This window comes from Polistes dominula, unplaced genomic scaffold, assembly GCF_049000335.1.
Source record: "Polistes dominula isolate Pdom_NZ unplaced genomic scaffold, Pdom_raw_medaka contig_73, whole genome shotgun sequence".
Classification (NCBI taxonomy): Eukaryota; Metazoa; Arthropoda; class Insecta; order Hymenoptera; family Vespidae; genus Polistes; species Polistes dominula.
Genome location: NW_028300951.1, coordinates 5,682,230 through 5,700,095, shown reverse-complemented (window position 1 = coordinate 5,700,095; position 17,866 = coordinate 5,682,230). Strand labels below are relative to the sequence as shown.

At 36.0% G+C, this 17,866-nt stretch overlaps 1 protein-coding gene across 1 annotated transcript in view; it reads right to left on the bottom strand.

The window, feature by feature from the left end:
- The window catches only part of LOC107068709 (uncharacterized), a 288,047-nt gene that overhangs the window by 176,359 nt on the left and 93,822 nt on the right, over nt 1-17,866 (bottom strand). The window contains exon 4 of the mRNA XM_015325410.2: nt 6,175-6,240. Within this exon, the coding sequence (XP_015180896.1) occupies nt 6,175-6,240 (66 nt within the window). The remainder of the gene's footprint in view (nt 1-6,174; nt 6,241-17,866) is intronic.

The following is a 17,866-nucleotide window of genomic DNA, read 5'->3' as shown; positions in this document are numbered from 1 at the left end:
TTACGAGATTTAAAAATTTTATAGTACCTACCTATATAGTGTATACGTTAATCCAAATATATATATATGAAATATACTAAAGTAAAATTAAATAAAGAAAATAGGTTGTAATAATGTATCTTTAAAAAAGAAAAAGAAACAGAAAACCATTTTACCAAAGGGATATTTTCTTTGACTCGTTATGGACTAGTGTGTTTCGTGAACTAACATATAAGCGATAGAGAATTCAACCATCTTAATAAGGCCGTGTACCTTATCGGCTTCCAGCTGAGTTTCCCGTGTACCTTGTACAACGTTAGTGACGTGGTGTACCGAAGTATATACGTGTAACGTGTAATGAAGTCTACCTTGTTCCTCGCGCAAAATTCATCCTTTCCTTTTTCTTTTTTTCTTTTCTTTTATTCTTTTCTTTTTACACACAGTGTATTACACATACACACTCGATGAGGCAGCTGTGCGGTCACAGAGAAAATGACCGTAATTCCGATCGTTATTCTCTTTCCTAAAAAAACCAGAAGACAGAGACAGAGTGAGAGTGAAAGGAGAGGGGGGAAAGGACTGGGGGGTTAGAGGGAGGAGGAAAAGACATCGAGAAAAGCACGTAACTGGTGGAAGGCAAAAGACTCGCCACAGAAAGTAACAGAAAACTCTTTTGCTTTTTCCACGTTACCTCGCTCACGTTCGAGAACAAGATTAGATAAAGACGAACTTGTCGCCTTTTCTCTTTCTTCCTTTTTCCTCGTTTTCTTTCTCGTTCTTTTTTCTCTTTTTTTTCTTTCGTTCGTTCCTAATTGGAAAGCCCCTTTTTCTTCTTCAAAAGAGATCCCTTCTACTCGTTTCGACTATTAACCTTAACCTTGGATCGTGGATTTAACCTCAATTCGACTACTGAACCTTTTTTTCTCTCTCTTTCCATCTTCCTTTCCCTATCATCAATCCCATCCTCTTCTTTTCTTCCTGTTTTTTAAATTTGTTGTTCCCTTCTTTTTTCTTATCAAAGTATCATCCCTTTTTCTACTTTTCGTAAGTTAAATTATGGAAAACTTCGGTTGTTCGGAAAATATCGTTCCATCTTTTAACCTCGACCTTCAAATTCGAAAAGGTTGTTCGATCTCAAAAGGATATTATACATGCATACATACATACATACATATACATATGCATATACATTCGATACGAGATTTTTCACCTTTGGAGTTCGTTGAGAAACGACGTTGACGGAGATACGACTGGGTGTCATTAGTCACGTTTCGTTGAAAAATGAAAAGCGAGGTAGTAGCAATAATGGTATCGGTGAATGGTATCGAACCAACTTCGATTTTTCTTCACTTTTTTTTATTTCTTTTTTTTTATACTTATCTAAACGATATGTACTCATAATTCTTCTAGAAATATACATAAAAATAATATTGACCGAACTAAAATAAGTATAATGTCGTCGGGAAGATTTTCTTTCATTTTATTATTAATATAACAGACGGAATATTTTGTAATTGTGTTATTTTTTCTAAACGATATATAGTGATAATAAAAAACATATAGACTAGTATAAAATCTCGCATATTATTTAACAAAATAATATTAGATAAATAATATAATATTATGCGTATAAAAAATTATCTAAGATTAAGTTCAAAACTTGTTGAATAAATGTAATGTTGACAAAATTCAATAAAAGAGTAAATAATAATATTAACATACGAATAGCTTTGTCGACAAATTATAAACAAATTATTAAATATTTGAATAAACTTCGAACAAAAGTGGTATTTCTTTGTCTAAAAGATAAATGATAAAATAATAATAATATAGAGAAGAGAGAGAGTTTAAAAGATATAATAATAATAAAGACAAAAAAATATGATTAATAAAAATGAGATATAAATATTAAAATGTGTATACACATATATGTGTATGTGTGTTTGTGTATGTACATATAGCTTAGTCGACAAATGAATGATAATAAAGTGTTTGGAGACATTTTGAGCAAGTGGGATTTACTCGTCTGAAAGATAAATAAATGAAAACACTTGGGGGGGTTTCTTGGAGAGAAAAAGTTATCGCGACGGGCCAGGACATTTTCACGCTAGTCGTTAAGTACCTACTACCTACCACCGGGTGTAAGAGAAGCCCGTCGCGTTTCCTCTCGTCTCGTCTCGTCTCGTTTCATCTCTTTCGCACCCTTCGTCCCTTCTTTTTCGTCGCCTAATAAAAGCAACCTTCCGAAAGTCGCAACGCCTTGTTCTCACCCTCTTGAAATCCAAAGACTCGACAGGAACGATTTCGTCCCTTCTTATAGATATTTTTTCTCTTTTTTTTCTCTAACATATATATAGTACATAGTACCTACTCCCATATAGACACACACACACACACACACACATATAAACCTATATACATATTCTTGATCCTTCTAAATCGCGATTGGCAAACGAGCGTTCTCGACGATCGACGGCGTCTCGAAGGGTCGAAAAGAAGGGAATGGGAAAAGAGAATAGAAGTAGAAGAAGTGGCAGAAGAAGAAGAAGGTGTAAGAGAAAAGTAGGGAAGAAAAAGGTATTCCAAAGAGTGCGAAGATCATCGAAATTCCAGGACCGTACTTCTCACTCTCCTTCTCTCTCTCTCCCTATCTCTTTCGCTCTCTGAAGGGAAACACACTCGCGTGTTGGAGGAGGGTTGAGGCCAAAGCAGACGGGGATTGATTGGCTCGTGTCTCTGGGGTTAACGCAAAGGCGCTTTCCCTCTCTCTCTCTCTCTCTCTCTCTCTCTCTCTCTCTCTCTCTCTCTCTCACTCTCACTCACTTGCTCTCTCGTACTAGGTATTCACAAAGGGAACCCATATGCGAACACGCAAAGTCACATGCACGCGTGAAAGCATCTATATATGTATGCAACTCTATACGTGCGTATGCGTGCAATACTCACGTGTTTAGGGCTTTACTACTGCTGGAACGCCATCTGTGATATAAGCACGCGCGCGCGCGCCAATGCACATAGGCATGGAGAAACTAGCGTACAAGAGAGGGAGAGAGAGAGAAATAGAGCAGAGAGAAAGAGAGAGACAGACAGACATACGAGCCGTCGCTCGCGATGGTGGGACCCATTGTTACGGCTATTATTTGCCACTAATCAGAATGTGTGGTCTCTGACGTGGATCCCCGAAGCTGTGTTCGTGCGCGTGAATACGCGAAAGGGTGGTTCTCGGAGGGCGAAAGGGCGAATCTAGTGTAGAACCATCAGAGCTCATGTGCGCTTTAGCGAACCAGAGCTCATCGTTGTAACGCGCGCTTATGTTAGACTATGACGCGCGTACACCTCTTGTTGTTGCTAGCGGTGATGATGATGGTGGTGGTTGGTTGCTTGTAGACGCTCCTGTGGGTGGGGGTGGGTGTAGGTGGTTGGTTCAGACCGATATCTAGAACCTCGCACCACTATCTCTCTATCTACCCATCTGCCACACCACGCCCTTAAATACAACAACGAAGATTTTCAAGATATTCAAAGTGTTGTCGACCGCGACGACACTCCTCATTCTCAACTATAATTTTCCTCTACTGCTATTATTATATCATCATCATCATCATCATCATCATCATCATCATCATCATCATCATCATCATTTTTCTTATCTATTTAGTAATTTTTCACAAAGTACTACTCGACACCTTTTTTCTTTTTTTTACTCTTTTACTTATACGCTTTATTAAACTCGTATCTCATCGTCACTATACTTCTAATTGATTAACTAGAATAATTATATTTAGATTTTATTATTAATTAATATTAATAATTCACATAATATCGATGATTTTATTAGTATATATAATTATTACCGAATTCTCTTTTATTATTTATAGTTTACGGGGTTTGCATTAATAAATCATGCAAAATGGTTGAATAGAATTCAATCGGGAATATTTATAATATATATATCCATATCGGTGTGTACATTTAATGAAATTCTACAAAAGAGGATTTTTAATAAGAAATAAATGTGTACAATATTATATATACGAATAGTGTTCTCCTTTTGTTTTGTTGTAATCACGTAACCGTAAATGTCATGAATGTAATCATTGAACAGGTAAAATATCAAAAGACCTTTTGTATATTTTCACGAGGTATAAATTTTCATTGAGATAAATCGAAGGTTATTTCGAATATTAAAATCTTATTTTAACGAGCTACTCTCTCTCTCTCTATCTCTCTCTCTCTCTATCTCTCTCTCTCTCTCTCTCTCTCTATCTCTCTCTCGATCTCACTTTTTCTTTCTCCGTCTGTCACTGCTTCTATCTCTAATTTTCTCCCTTTTTCTCTACCATAGAGTCAACATCAACGTTACAACTTTACGAGAGAAATACTGAAATTTATCACTACCCCGTCGCGTTATCGGCAACTGTAAACCTGTAAGTTTGTCGACGATAAGTAGAAGGAATCAAGCAACACAGAGACTAAAAAGACACCGACGAGAAAAGACACGGGTGGTCTGATTTAAACTACGATTGAAGAATCGGCACAACCCCCTTTATACAAAGAGAAACTTCAGGACTAGAGAACTCAAGTCGGAATCGATCGATCGATCGAACGAAACTCGCGTTATCGCGTCTTCTTAAAATTCAAACGAATCGTGAGGTAAACGAGACTTTTATCACCCGCCATTTCCATCAGGCGTTTCTGCATTGTCGTCTATACCTTTTTCTTTCTTCCATCCCCATATCCTATATCTTTTACCTATACCTATATACTTACATTGCGTTCATGGAATTTAAACTTTCAAATTTGGTTAGAGTATACTTTTGTTGACAAATTGTACGAGATGTATATTTTATAGATTTTCCTCCCTTTTTTTAAACGCAAAGTTAAAAAACAAAATCACGATATAAAAATCTAATGAAAAGAACAAAAAGTGAGAGAGAGAGAGAGAGAGAGAAAGTATCATTAACTGGATTAATTAAGTTGATAATCAATCAACGTAAAAAAGTAATGAAAAGAAAGGTAAAAGAAAAAGAAAATTAAGAAAGAAAGATTTGTGATTGGGCGAAAGTTAAAAAGAAAAAGGAAAAAAAAAGAAAGAGAAAGATTTTATCACTTCTAAAGTTCCTTTCATTTTAACACCAGATATAAAAGATCTGACACATTGTGAAGGAACAATGAAAAGAATTTCGTCTGTGACCAACCACCACCTACGTTGTCCTCCTCGTCATCATCGTTGTGGTTGGTCCTTTCTGTCTATTTCTCTCTCACTCACTCGTTTTGTGAAAATGAATGAAAGGAAAGACGAAGATAAAATATTCAAAATGTATAGCCATTAGGCCGAAGACAACGAAGGCAGGTTGCTCAGTAAGGCTCAGGGATCAGGGAAAACACAAGTGTGAGGCAACAGAAAAGACGACGACGAAGGAGGAGGCGTTGCTTGTTGAAGGCGAAGACTGTTTTTAGATGGAATGGTCGAAAGCTGACGTCATCGGTAGGGAGCTCACGAACGAAATAATTAGCGGGGTCGACTAAGAGCTCTCTATCTCTCTCACTCTCTCCTTCTCCTTTCTCTCAACAAACGCACCCTAAGGCGCGGACAGGCTCCCTTATCGGTCTCCTCACCGAGCCCTTCCTCATCGAGCTACCTTATTGGTGCGTTATATATATATATATATATATACTATTACGAGAATAGGCTTCTTTTTTTCCCTTCCTACAAACGTTTCTTAGAATTAATCCACTCTCCACACTATACTAGAGTATAAATCATGATTGTATCTAACGTTTAAAATACCGAATAACGTGTTATTTAACACATTTCGAATTAATCATTATACCCTATAATAGAAGTTTTATTTCATATTATATCTCGGTTTACGTTAAATTATTTTCGATAGTTATTTATTTATTACATTTTTATGTGTCTATATTCGTTATATATTTTTAACTATGTAAATTTATTTTCACTTTCAACTTTACGGATCGTCGTTTTTTCCGTATCGAATGAACGAAAAAGAAACGGAATGATCGCGTAGTTGTTAATGACACTGAAATAAATAAGAGAACGGCTTTCCCTTTCGCTCATATCCTACGGGCGTAATAATAACCAGGAAGGCGGATCGATTTCGTTGCCATTCAATGGCAAGAGCACTTTAGAGTGAACCTTTAGACACCGGGTATACGAGATTAATAACTCACCCTCGATGAGTAGGGTCGAACGCTTCGGTGATGTCGTTGGGGAGATTCCTCCTTCCGTGAACTCTTCTGAAACGATAAAATACGCTTGGTTAATAAACTATTTTCAAGATAATCCTCAACCCCTTAATTACATTGCTTAACCCCTGCCCCCTACACCCTTTTGATAAAACATATTTTAGTTTGATCAAATTAAAAAGAAAATAATTCAAAACTTGTACGCAAAAAATAATTGTTTAAAAAAGTCCAAAAGTATAATTAATCAGATATAAGTAATTATAATAATTAGTTAAACATTTAAAAACCAGTATCGAGTGTATATCGTTAAATACGGGGAATATCGCTGATAGACCAACAAACAAAAAGGGTTAGAGAAATAGAATGGGTTAAAGGTTTAAGAGACTGAAGGCGAAGAAGACTTAGCCAACCATCGAGAACCATTCTGGGGTAGTAGTAGTAGGTTCGATGGAATTGCAGCAGACAGTCCTAGGTGTGGTGTGGCTTTGGTACTACTACCGTCAACGGGAAATGCCGTTTCTCCTGAACGTTCTACACACACCATTAATTCGATAGTTTCGGCACGGACACGTCCAGAGAATGTTCCGGAATTTTAGCCAAAGTGTTAGGCTATATAGACGTGCTACCCAGCCCGCAACCGGACTTCGTTGCGGACAGCAGTAAGGCTTCCAAGATTTTTCGACCTATCTGACAACCGTGGGAAAGATAAAGAGAAAGAGAGAAAGAGAGAAAGAAAGAAAGAGAGAGAGAGGGACTATATATACATACATATACATGAACGAGTTAACTTGTATGAGTAAATTCTCGTGGTTTCCCGATACACTAAACTCTGCACGTATACGCGCGTCTTTCAGGAAACGCATACGTTTTATGCCGGATACATCTCTCTCCTCTCTTGCAGCTTCGAAATATTGTAGTCTCGACGTTCCGAGAAGCGTAACCCCGTCGTGCGATCGATGTCGAAGTAGAGGATACTGAAATAGAATGAGAGAAAGAGAGATAGATAGAGAGAGAGAGAGAGAGAGAGAGAGAGAGTAAGGTAAAGTTGAACAATGTTTCGTGATGTTTCCACGCTGCTATTACGTTGACGATGTTATATCATTACGATGAATGTCGAACAACTTTCTTACCCGGATTATAACGATCCGATGGTTATTTCTCCTTATCGCTACATTGTCTTTGTCTCTCTCTCTCTCTCTTTTCTCTTATTTTTTTTTCTTCACTCTTTTTACTACTTAAAGTGGAATATAAAAATGATAGTATATTTTATTGAATTGTCGTCGAATATTTTAATTCGCGTGTGTGTGAGTTATCTCGTAGAAAAATAAATAAAAAAAAAGAGAGAAAGAGAGGGATGAATTTGATAGGAAGGGAATAAAAGGGGGCGGCGTCAGAACGGAGTATAGTGATTTACGATTTAAGCATAATGCGATGCAGGATATATGATTTATGCGCGATCTGTATACAAGCAACGATTTACATATACCTTCCTACCTTCCTTCCTTCCTTCCTATCTACCTACCTACATACAACAACCTATCTCTACCTACTTTTTTTTTATTTACCTTGTACGTTTCTAATAATCTTTCGATATCGAGCGAACGATTTAAAACGATATTTTATTTCCGATTACGATTCATCTCGCGATAAATCTCTGTCACCTTTCTTTAACGGACTACTACCAACACCACTACCACCGGTTTTACATAGTCGAAAGATTTTTCATTACATCAAACATTTATCTCGTCGATATTAAAACACGTTTCAAGTTATGTTTAAACGTAGTTTATGCATTTAACTATTTTACGTTCTAATACGTGTAATCGATCTTTTGATTATTAACCCATCGAACTCGATTTATTCCTTTCCTTTTTTGTTTTTCATTTGGAGTGGTTTCAGTATCTTTTATCTTTAAAATAATGAATTTATTGTTGAATTATATATGTTACGCAATATAACGTTTATTATTCTTCAATTATTTATTTCATATAATTTTCTTGAATAATAAATAATAATAAATAATATTAATCGATTCAGAACCAATAATTATTTTTTGTCCTTTTGAATATAACACATACGAGTATGAAAATTATTATTATTATTATTATTATTATTATTATTATTATTATTTTCTTCGTGCTGTGATATATTGTTCAACATTTTCATTATTAGCTTGATTTGATATGATACCAAAAATCAAAATGAGGAAAAAATACAGTTGGAAAAAAAGAAAAAAAAAACAAGAAGAAAGGGAAAGTAATAACTCGAAACTTGCTATTACCATCTGATATTTCAGTCGAGATAGTATTTAAAGGATTAAATGCGAGAAAATTGATATGTAAGATATTTTAAAAAATTCTCATTCTTTTCCATATTTCCTTTCTCCTTCTAAAATTTCCTTACCATGTTTACTGTCGCTCTCTCTCTCTCTCCTTTTTCTCTTTCTCTTTTGTTCTCTGATACGTCAATTACAACAAGTTAATTTCTTACGTTATGATTTACAACAAATCATTGTAAAAAACATAACATGTGTTTAAAGAAATAATTAAAACGATACAAGAATGAATGAAGGTGATGAACTTATATATAAATGTTAAATGCAAAAATTAAATAATATGTATACTGCAAAACTTTCCATTTAGGTATCGTAGAATGCACATATTAAGTTTTGTTCTATATTCCCTTATTTTTGATAGATTTTTAATCTAACATTGTAAGAGAGATACGACGAGGGCACGTCAAGAACGTCCTGAAATTCCAATGAAGTTATCCAATGTTACCCTTTACAACGTCCACATCCTCGTCCATGTCTGAGCCGGTGCACGCGAGCACCGAGAATGATTCGAGAATACGGTATACGAGGATAGACAGAAGACACTGTTGGAACATTTTTGGGACATTCGGTAGGAGGAGGTAAGAGAGGGGTGGGGGAATTTTCGATCTCGAAATCTAATCGATCCATGGAGAATAATTTGAATTCCTATGATATTAGATATCATTTGTCGATCGTAAAGAACACCCTTATGGTTTTCGAAAGAGAAAGAGAGAGAGAGACAGAGAACTTATATTTTAGTAGTTGTTTCTTTGTTATTTTAAATAGAAAGAGTTGTGAGAGAAAGAGATAGATTTAGTTGACTTTCGAAGCTGCTTTAAACGTTTATTCGAGACACGAAGCGAAGCAAACGTTGTTCTTCACCCTCACCCCATCCCCCTTTTTATTCTACCCTTGCCACGTTGCTTTCTCCCTCTTTCATCGCATTTTGGATTCTCTTATGCACTTTGTATACGGAAAGTGGCTCGAATGTAAAGGACGAGACACTTAACTTTGATTCTTCTTCTTCTTCTTTTTACTCTTCTTACTCTTCTACCCCCCTCCCCTTTGAACTTAGTCGTTCAACTTCATCCTAAGGGTTCGCCTTGTAGACGGAAATGTAGTTCGGAGAAAAATTACGTTGGAATGAGGATAGAAATACTAAGTTTCCTTGTCGCACCTCGTTTGCATAATGTCGGAATCAGCCACGACTTTTCTCGAAGTAGAGAAGAAGGTGGAGAAGGAGGAGGGAAATGAAGGTGCGAGAGTTTTTTCAAGGCGAACTTTAGAAAACGATACCTTTTACGCCGACATTTTTATAGGAAAGAGAGAGAGAGAGAGAGAGAGTAAGAGAGACTCTTTATCGTCATCTTAAATTTTGATAATTTTCACCTGACTCTTTTTCTTTCTCTTTCTCTTATTCTCTCTTTATTTCTCTCTTTAAATAAACCACAGTGATTTCTTTACGAGTAATAAAATCGACGTGATTATTCGCTCAATTTTAATCCTTTATCTGGAATATTTTTTTCTTCCTTATTCTTTATTCTTTTTATCTTTTTTTTTTTTAATTACCAATAAAATAATGAAAGAACAAATAAAGAAAAAAAATAAAAGGACACAAAGGATAATAGAAAAGCTTTGGTTAAACAAGAAGAGAGTAGTTAAAAGAATAAAGAGAAAAAGAAAAAGAAAGTGAGAGAGAGAGAGAGAGAGAGATAGTTCATTAGTTGTTATTAAAAGTTAAGTGCTACTTTAAAGTATACGAATACATATATACATTTTTTCGTCCCTATCCACAAACGTTTACGAACGTTTTGTTTTATCGTCCGTACTTCTGTTGCTTTACTATGAAAGCTTACTTAGCCCTTCAAAGCCTATTGTGAAACCTAAAGTCCCTATAGTAGAGCATAATGCATAAAAGTATATATATATATATCTACGATGATGGACAAATTTTTTTCACAACTCTCCTCCTTCTCCACCACCACCATCATCATCACTTTTTCTCTACCTCTTAGATGTTATTGTTAATAAACGTTCGTCGTTCTGCCGAGGTAAGATAAAAAATATAATATAAAAAAAAAGATCTTAAATAGTTTTAAAAATTAAAAGAAATAGAAAAAAGAATGAGATGAGAGGGAGAAGGAGAAGTAGAAAGAATGGTTTATCCACGGTGCTTTCTTATTATCTCTTACACTCTTCCTTCTTTACGTTCTGTTTTTCTTTCCCTTCTTCTTCTTCTTCTTCTTATTCTTCTTATTCTTCTTTTTTACACTCACTTTCCTTTCCTTTACCTAAACGTTAACAGTTTCCTCCTAAACGAAAAATATACGACGGACGATTAAGCGCCATGCGCTTAGCCTCGTTTAACTGACGATAAGAGAGAGAGAGAGAGAGAGAGAGAGAGAGAGAAAATAGAAAGAGAAAGAGAGAGAGAGAGAAGAAGAGAGAGAAAGAGAATGTAACACAGACCATACACCATCAGCCGAGTTTGCTCCTCTAATTTGAAATCCGCTTTATCGCGTGTTGTCGTCGCACTCTCATTACTCTACACACACACAACACCCCCACATACACACACACATATATTTATCGGTAAGTATAAATACATATATATATATGTATTTGTGTGTATATGTGTATACATGTGTATATAGGAAGTTATCTAGCAGGTAGTGTAAGGATGATGGTGTATGGTCGTGGCTCGTATTAGGCGCAAGGTTAATTATTCTACGATAAATAATTTCCGCGTTCCCATTGTCTTCAATGCGGCCCGATAAACGACTTCCACGATATATAATGGCCGAATTCTCGTGCTTAAGCGGTACCTCATACACGCCACTGAAATTTATTACATTGTTTATCCTTTTTCGCTATCTCTTTTTTTTTTTTTTACTATGTACACGTTTTTCGGATTCATTTTTATTTTAGGAAAAAATTACTGTCGTCCTCATAAATAGAATCTCTTTTTCTTTTCTTCTTTCTTTACTATTTTTTTTTTTTTTATTTCTATTCGTTAGTCAGAATTTGTAATTTAGTCAGAATCTGTATTACAAAAATCAAGGTAATTTAAATGTAGGACATATTCGTGTTGTTTAATTGTTAAACCGAATTACAGGATGATATCGGATTATGTAATAAAGATTTTACGTTGATTCGTTAAAATGTTTCAAAAATGATAAAAACGAGTGAGAATGGAAAAGAAATTGACAAAAAAGACGAGAAAAGGATTTTAACGTAATTTCGTTTTATCTCAGATTTCTTTTTTTCTTTCTCGTAGTTGTCATCGTTGTTGTTGTTATTTTATTTAACTTTTATTTATTTTTTATTTTTTTCGAGCACGGCCGTTGCGGGACTATCTTATGCAATCAACATCGCGAAAAGCTCGTTACAACTTTTGATAGAAGTGGAATTCTTCAATTCTGTTTGAAGTTCTACACGAATCATGACGATTTTATAAATGTACTCTCACTATAACCTGTCCTCAGCGTATACGTCTCCTTTGTGAACGAATAAAAGCGTTTTCTTTTTTTTTTATTCTACTACAGGTAATAAATTGGTTGAATGAAATTTAATGAAATTCTCGAGCAAATAGATCGATTAATTTTAAAAGCTATGGTCATTCTATTAAAAATGTTTTAAAGTTTATATATATATATAATATAAATCAGAGATTTTCAAACTTTTCCACTTGGTGAATCCCCTTTTACTCGAGCAAATATTTTCGTTACCCTAGATAAAGACCTTCCCCTCTTCCGTATTATCCTTCTCTTTCACTGACGTGGTAAACTCACAGGCATACCAATATAGGTATTGTTGCTAAACTGGTTTTGAATTAATTTTCGAAACCTATACGAGTCCTCAGGTTGTTGTAACTTTCCTAAAATTTCGTTTAGGATCATCAAGGTTGCATTTTAGAAGTTATGATAAATATATGCGACAAAATAATAAGATCTTAAATGTAAATAATTTATTATTGGATCAATTTTATTAATATAAATATTGATAGAATTTAGTAGATGATGCTTGTCGAAATGTGAATAATATCAAGGCAAAAAATAAAGAATCCATTTTAGTTTTGAAATATAGAATGACGTAATGGTATACCTCGTAACCAGAGGCGGTCAAACTGGTTCATTTACGTTTCGATTTACCGACCATTTATATATTTATCCAGATTAATCATCAAACAATTGCAAATATTTGATCTCATGGTAGAAGCGATGGGCTGACTAGCAAGAGCATTCGCGTATACATACGCGTAAGCCTGTATATCCGACGTATAACAACGAGCTTCCTATTTCATCTACAAATTTATATGCTTTATAACGATCCATCCCGAACAGTACGAAACGAATTGTAACAGTTTATATCAAATGGGGGATTCGATATTTTACCTAACGGGCAAAGAAAATATAGTTTAATATTTCTAGAATAAACGCTATTGCATTTGATTGCTATATATATTCGTTGAGTTTTAATTGAGAGTTCGGTATGATTACTATCTTCATTTAAAATTAATTGTTGTATAATATATTCAAGTTAAATTCTAATTCGCATTTGTGGCTGTTATCTCTCATCGTGAGTTAAATTTTGGTATTAAATTTTAACATAACAAAGACTATCATAAAATCCTATCGCGATATTTGATAGATTTCGATTGAGAGATATGAAAAAAAGGTATAAAAAATAAATAAAAAAAGATAAACAAAAAAGAAGAAAGAACCCTTGTTGCTTCATGTATCTAGCGAAGTCCGTGAATTTCTAATCTCATCGTTATTCCTATCCAGCTCTTAACTACGAAACGACCTACGCGTTTGCGATTCCACGCACGATCGACACGCTCGTAAACCTAAGCTCCGTTGTAAACATAGGATCTGGATCTGCCGTGAGATGCCCAACGACGGTTAGCCCTAAAAGGGAGCTAACGAATACGAATCAACGTAGCTAAGTACATATGTATATATATGTATATATATAGTTTAAGCGTTCCTGGGAAAACACAACGTCACTTTGGAGAACAAACAAGGATGTGGAGTATAGTGATGGATATACATGTGAAACTCTAAATAAATATGTTGCTTGTAACGTAACGTGCAAGAAAATGAAAACAAAGATCTTAAGAAGAAGTATATCGTATTTGATGAAATCTTTTTCCGACCCATCTTTCATTCATTCTTGAAAAAAAAAGAAAATTAGATTAGGATAGACGTCGAGATAACAGCCATTTCGAATAATCGTTGATTTAAATATTGTTTCTCGATGTAGAAAGGGAACGACGTCAAGTCGTGCGAGAGTAAGAAAGATGGAGATAGATAGATAGATAGATAGAGAAGGTAGAAGCACTTAACTTGGAAAAGAGGAAGATCGATGACCTCGCTTGTGTTTCTTGACAGCATATTACCTCGGACTTGTCCAGCTTACAACACCCGTATTAGATAGGAACTATACCTTTTAATTTGCTGTCGAGAGACTATCGTGAATTTTTAATGCACGCTAATTAAATTCCATCACTCTTTACCTGATTTTCATTTGTTTTTATCTTTCCCTCTTCCTTAGATGATTATATTATTCTTCTAAACTCGTGATTAATTAACTGATACTGATTATCTGTGTTAGAATTTATAATAAAATATATTTTATATATAATAACAGATTTAAATACAAACTAATTATTAATTAGGCTAATCGAAACAGTATTATAATTTATGTGTGTGCGTGTATGTGAGTTTGATTTATAGATTTATAAAACAATCAAAAGTAATTAGAAATATAGATAGAAAAGTAATGAAACTCTCGAGTATCGTCCATTCTCTTAGCATTGTCATCAACGTGAGCGGAGAAACAACAAGTAAAGCTGTAAGCTCGATTTACGCCACCCGGGGAAGCCCTTCTAGGGTACAACATTGGGGTGGTTTTGTTGCCCTCGCTCCTCGTTACGTTGGACTCCAACTGGATCATCGTTAATCCGTAATAAGCGGACTACGACATATATATCCGAATATATATATATATATATATATATATATTGTACATAGAATATATAAGCTATCATCGATTGGCTGGTTCGGTCGAAGCAAAGCCACGATCGAAGATGGGTACCGAAGTGGTTTCAATAAATTCATGCGTAGGTACTATCCAACCACCAACCACCACCCACCACCACCATAATAGTGTTCCTATCTGCAATCCGATATCTGAGAATCGATAGGTAAATCGATAATACATATCAGCGAGTAAAGCTAATGTTTAAAAAAAAAGAATCGATTTGTTCAAAGAAGAACTCAGACGTTGGTGAATTAGAAGAAATTTAATTGATATGGCTTTATATCGAATTCTACCCTATTTTTTCTTCCTCCTTTTTGATCTTACATCTTCTTCATTTCACCCTCTTTTTCCTTTCCTTAAATCATGGAAGGATCGCGTAAATAAGGGACATACGAACGGTACGAGAATCCTTGAAGGTTAAAGGAATGACCAAGGTGGGTGTTACTGGACGAGAGATAGAAAAAGAGAGAAAGAGAAAGAAGAGAAAGTATTCGACTTCGAATAGAATTCCGTAGGTCGTTCGTTCTCTAGAAGTAACACGAGAACGAAACTACTACTAGGATGAGAGGGTAACAGTTTCTCTCTGTCTCTTGGTCTATCTTTCTCTGTCCTTTTATCTCCCTCTCACTCACACACTTTGCTCTACTCTGCTCTGCTCTCCCTATTTCTGTCCTATACATGTATTCCGATACGTCAGTAAGGAGAAGCTAGGAGCCACAGGGTCGAGTAGGGAGACGATTGCTTTGCACTTCTGTGCACGCCCCCCCGGGGCAATCGTAAGTTGAGATACCTACTCGACGATACACCATCTACTCTCTCATTCTCTCTCTACTCTCCTTGGTAGAGCTTCGTGCTTCTCTCCTAGCTAACGTCGAAGAGACGACATAGTAGACCTTCGAATGCAAGCTAAGGTGGTGCGAAGTAAAGGAGGTCGAAGAAGGAGAGAGAGAGAGAAGGACAAAGATGGAAACAAGAGAGAGTGAGAGAGAGAGGGTGAGAAAGAGAAAGATCGATCGCTCGAACGTGCTTTCAAGATCGGCGAATATTACCTACCACCTACACCGTACGAGCCTAGGCGTCTCTACCTACCTATATCTTCCCTACCGGTAATATCCTGACTGGTGGTGTGCATACGTGTATGTAACACCTGCATGCCAAGACGCACGTATCATGTACAAGGCCCAGGTTATGTACTGCATTCTCTTCAAGGCATTACATAAGGTCCTGCTGGTGAGGAAGTTATGTATTACAGGAAGGGTTGACCCCTTGCACCTGTATGATCTCTACTTCCCTTTCCTATATATATGTGTGCGTGTGTAGTAATATGCATCCATACGTATACATACACATGTATATAAATTCATATACATCTTGATCTAGACGTATAACTACGTATATATTATATATAAGTGTACATATATATACATGTACTGATGTTTATGCATATATACGTATGCATATAAATGTAGATATGTAACCACATGCATAAGACCATAATACATATCACAAACCGCGAGAAAGGAACAGCTACCTATGGAGAAGAAGACAACCACAAAGAGTAAGAGAAGGAGAGAGAGAGAGGTATTGTTGGATGACAATGGACATGATTCGTAGGCCATCTGTCCACCGGTGGGTTCGAAAATTGCGCGGAAAATCGAAAGCACTGTGAATCTCTCTCTCTCTTTCTCTTTCTCTTTCTCTTTCTCTTTCTCTTTCTCTTTCTCTTTCTCTTTCTCTCTCTTTAGTTCAGTTCACAGCCGGTTATAGCCACGTCCGATCGTGGCTAAAATCTCTCTCTCTCTCTCTTTTCCTATTCTTTATATACCATTCTCTCTTTCTCTTTTTCTCTCTCTTTCACTTCGTTCCCGGACGCGATGATATCGAATGGAACGAGAAAGAGGATTTTCCTACGTGGCAACGAGAGAAAATCCGAACGATCGGCCCACACACTGCATGTTGGTATGGCGTGGCATGGCATGGCGTAGCATGGCATAGCATGGCGTGGCGTTGAATCGTGCTATAGCGAACAACTACTGACTATGGCGACGCGAAGGCCGATACGAAAATCGATAGCGTAATCTACAACTACTAGCTGGCCCGATGGAGAAAATGGGAAGGGATTCGGTACGGAGGAAATGTCGGGATAAAGGGGCAGGCAGAAGGCTGGCAGAAGGAAGGGAAGGGGGTAGGAGAGAGAGAGAGTAGAATAAGAGGTGGGGGTAGTAGACGGTGGTGCTTTTCATGGAACCACGAGCTTACTTTTTCCCCCATTCCTATTTTTACGAGTACCTATCTGTCCGATTGGACGAGCAAATTATCTTCTGTAATTACAGAGTAACGAGAAGTACGAGATTAGAATGATCGATAAACGAAATCTCTTTTTGGTTTTTAGGATATGCTATTATTTCATAGAGAAGATGATCATCTATCAAACATTTTATGTATAAGCAAGCTTATGAGAAATAATAAACTTAAATTGCACATTAGCATGAGGATCGGATTTAAACGAATAATTTAACCGTGGTGAAGTAAAGAAAAGAACCGTAAAAAAAAGAACAAAAGGATAAGATTTGTAGTTACAAAAATTTATACGAAGTTTAAACGAACGTTTTTAGAATAATAAAAAGGATGTAGGATTCTTAATTTTTCGTTTTCTTTTTTTGTCTACGTCTGGTAGACTTAGGTTCTCTTTAAAAATGTCTTTTTTTTATTCTTTCGTATATGCGAGATAGGAAGGACACGCGAAGGTATTCATGAATGCATGAAACGAGGCACGTTTTGTTTGGTAAAATCATTTCTATCTATCTGTTTATCTGTCTGCTTGTCTGTTCGTCCGTCTGTCTGTCTGCCTGTTTGTTTGTTTTTTCTTTTTCTCCCTTTTTCCCATTCTACTCTCCCTTTCGCTCTTTTATGCCATAAAATATCTTAATGGGCTTTCGTTAGCATACGCGGCATTCCTGTAAAAGAAATCACGATGAATGTAAATTTATGGCGTTCCACGTTGCCCGTTGGAACGATGCAACTAAATCTAAAAATTACGACGGATCCCATGGCCGTTGTTTCGGCTGCCTGTCGCGTCCATCTATCCGAAGTGCAAGATATACTACGTACCTGGATGTATAGTAGATATACAGATAAAGAGCAAGAGAGAGAGAGAAAAAGAGAGAAAAAGAAATGTATATACCAACATAACAAATGCGAAAGTGCAAAAATTCATGCGAGCTCTACGAAACTTTGCTAGTTCACCCTCTCTCTTTCTTTCTCTTTATATCTTTTTCTCATACGTACAGGGAAAGGGGGGGGGGGGATAACGTGCAG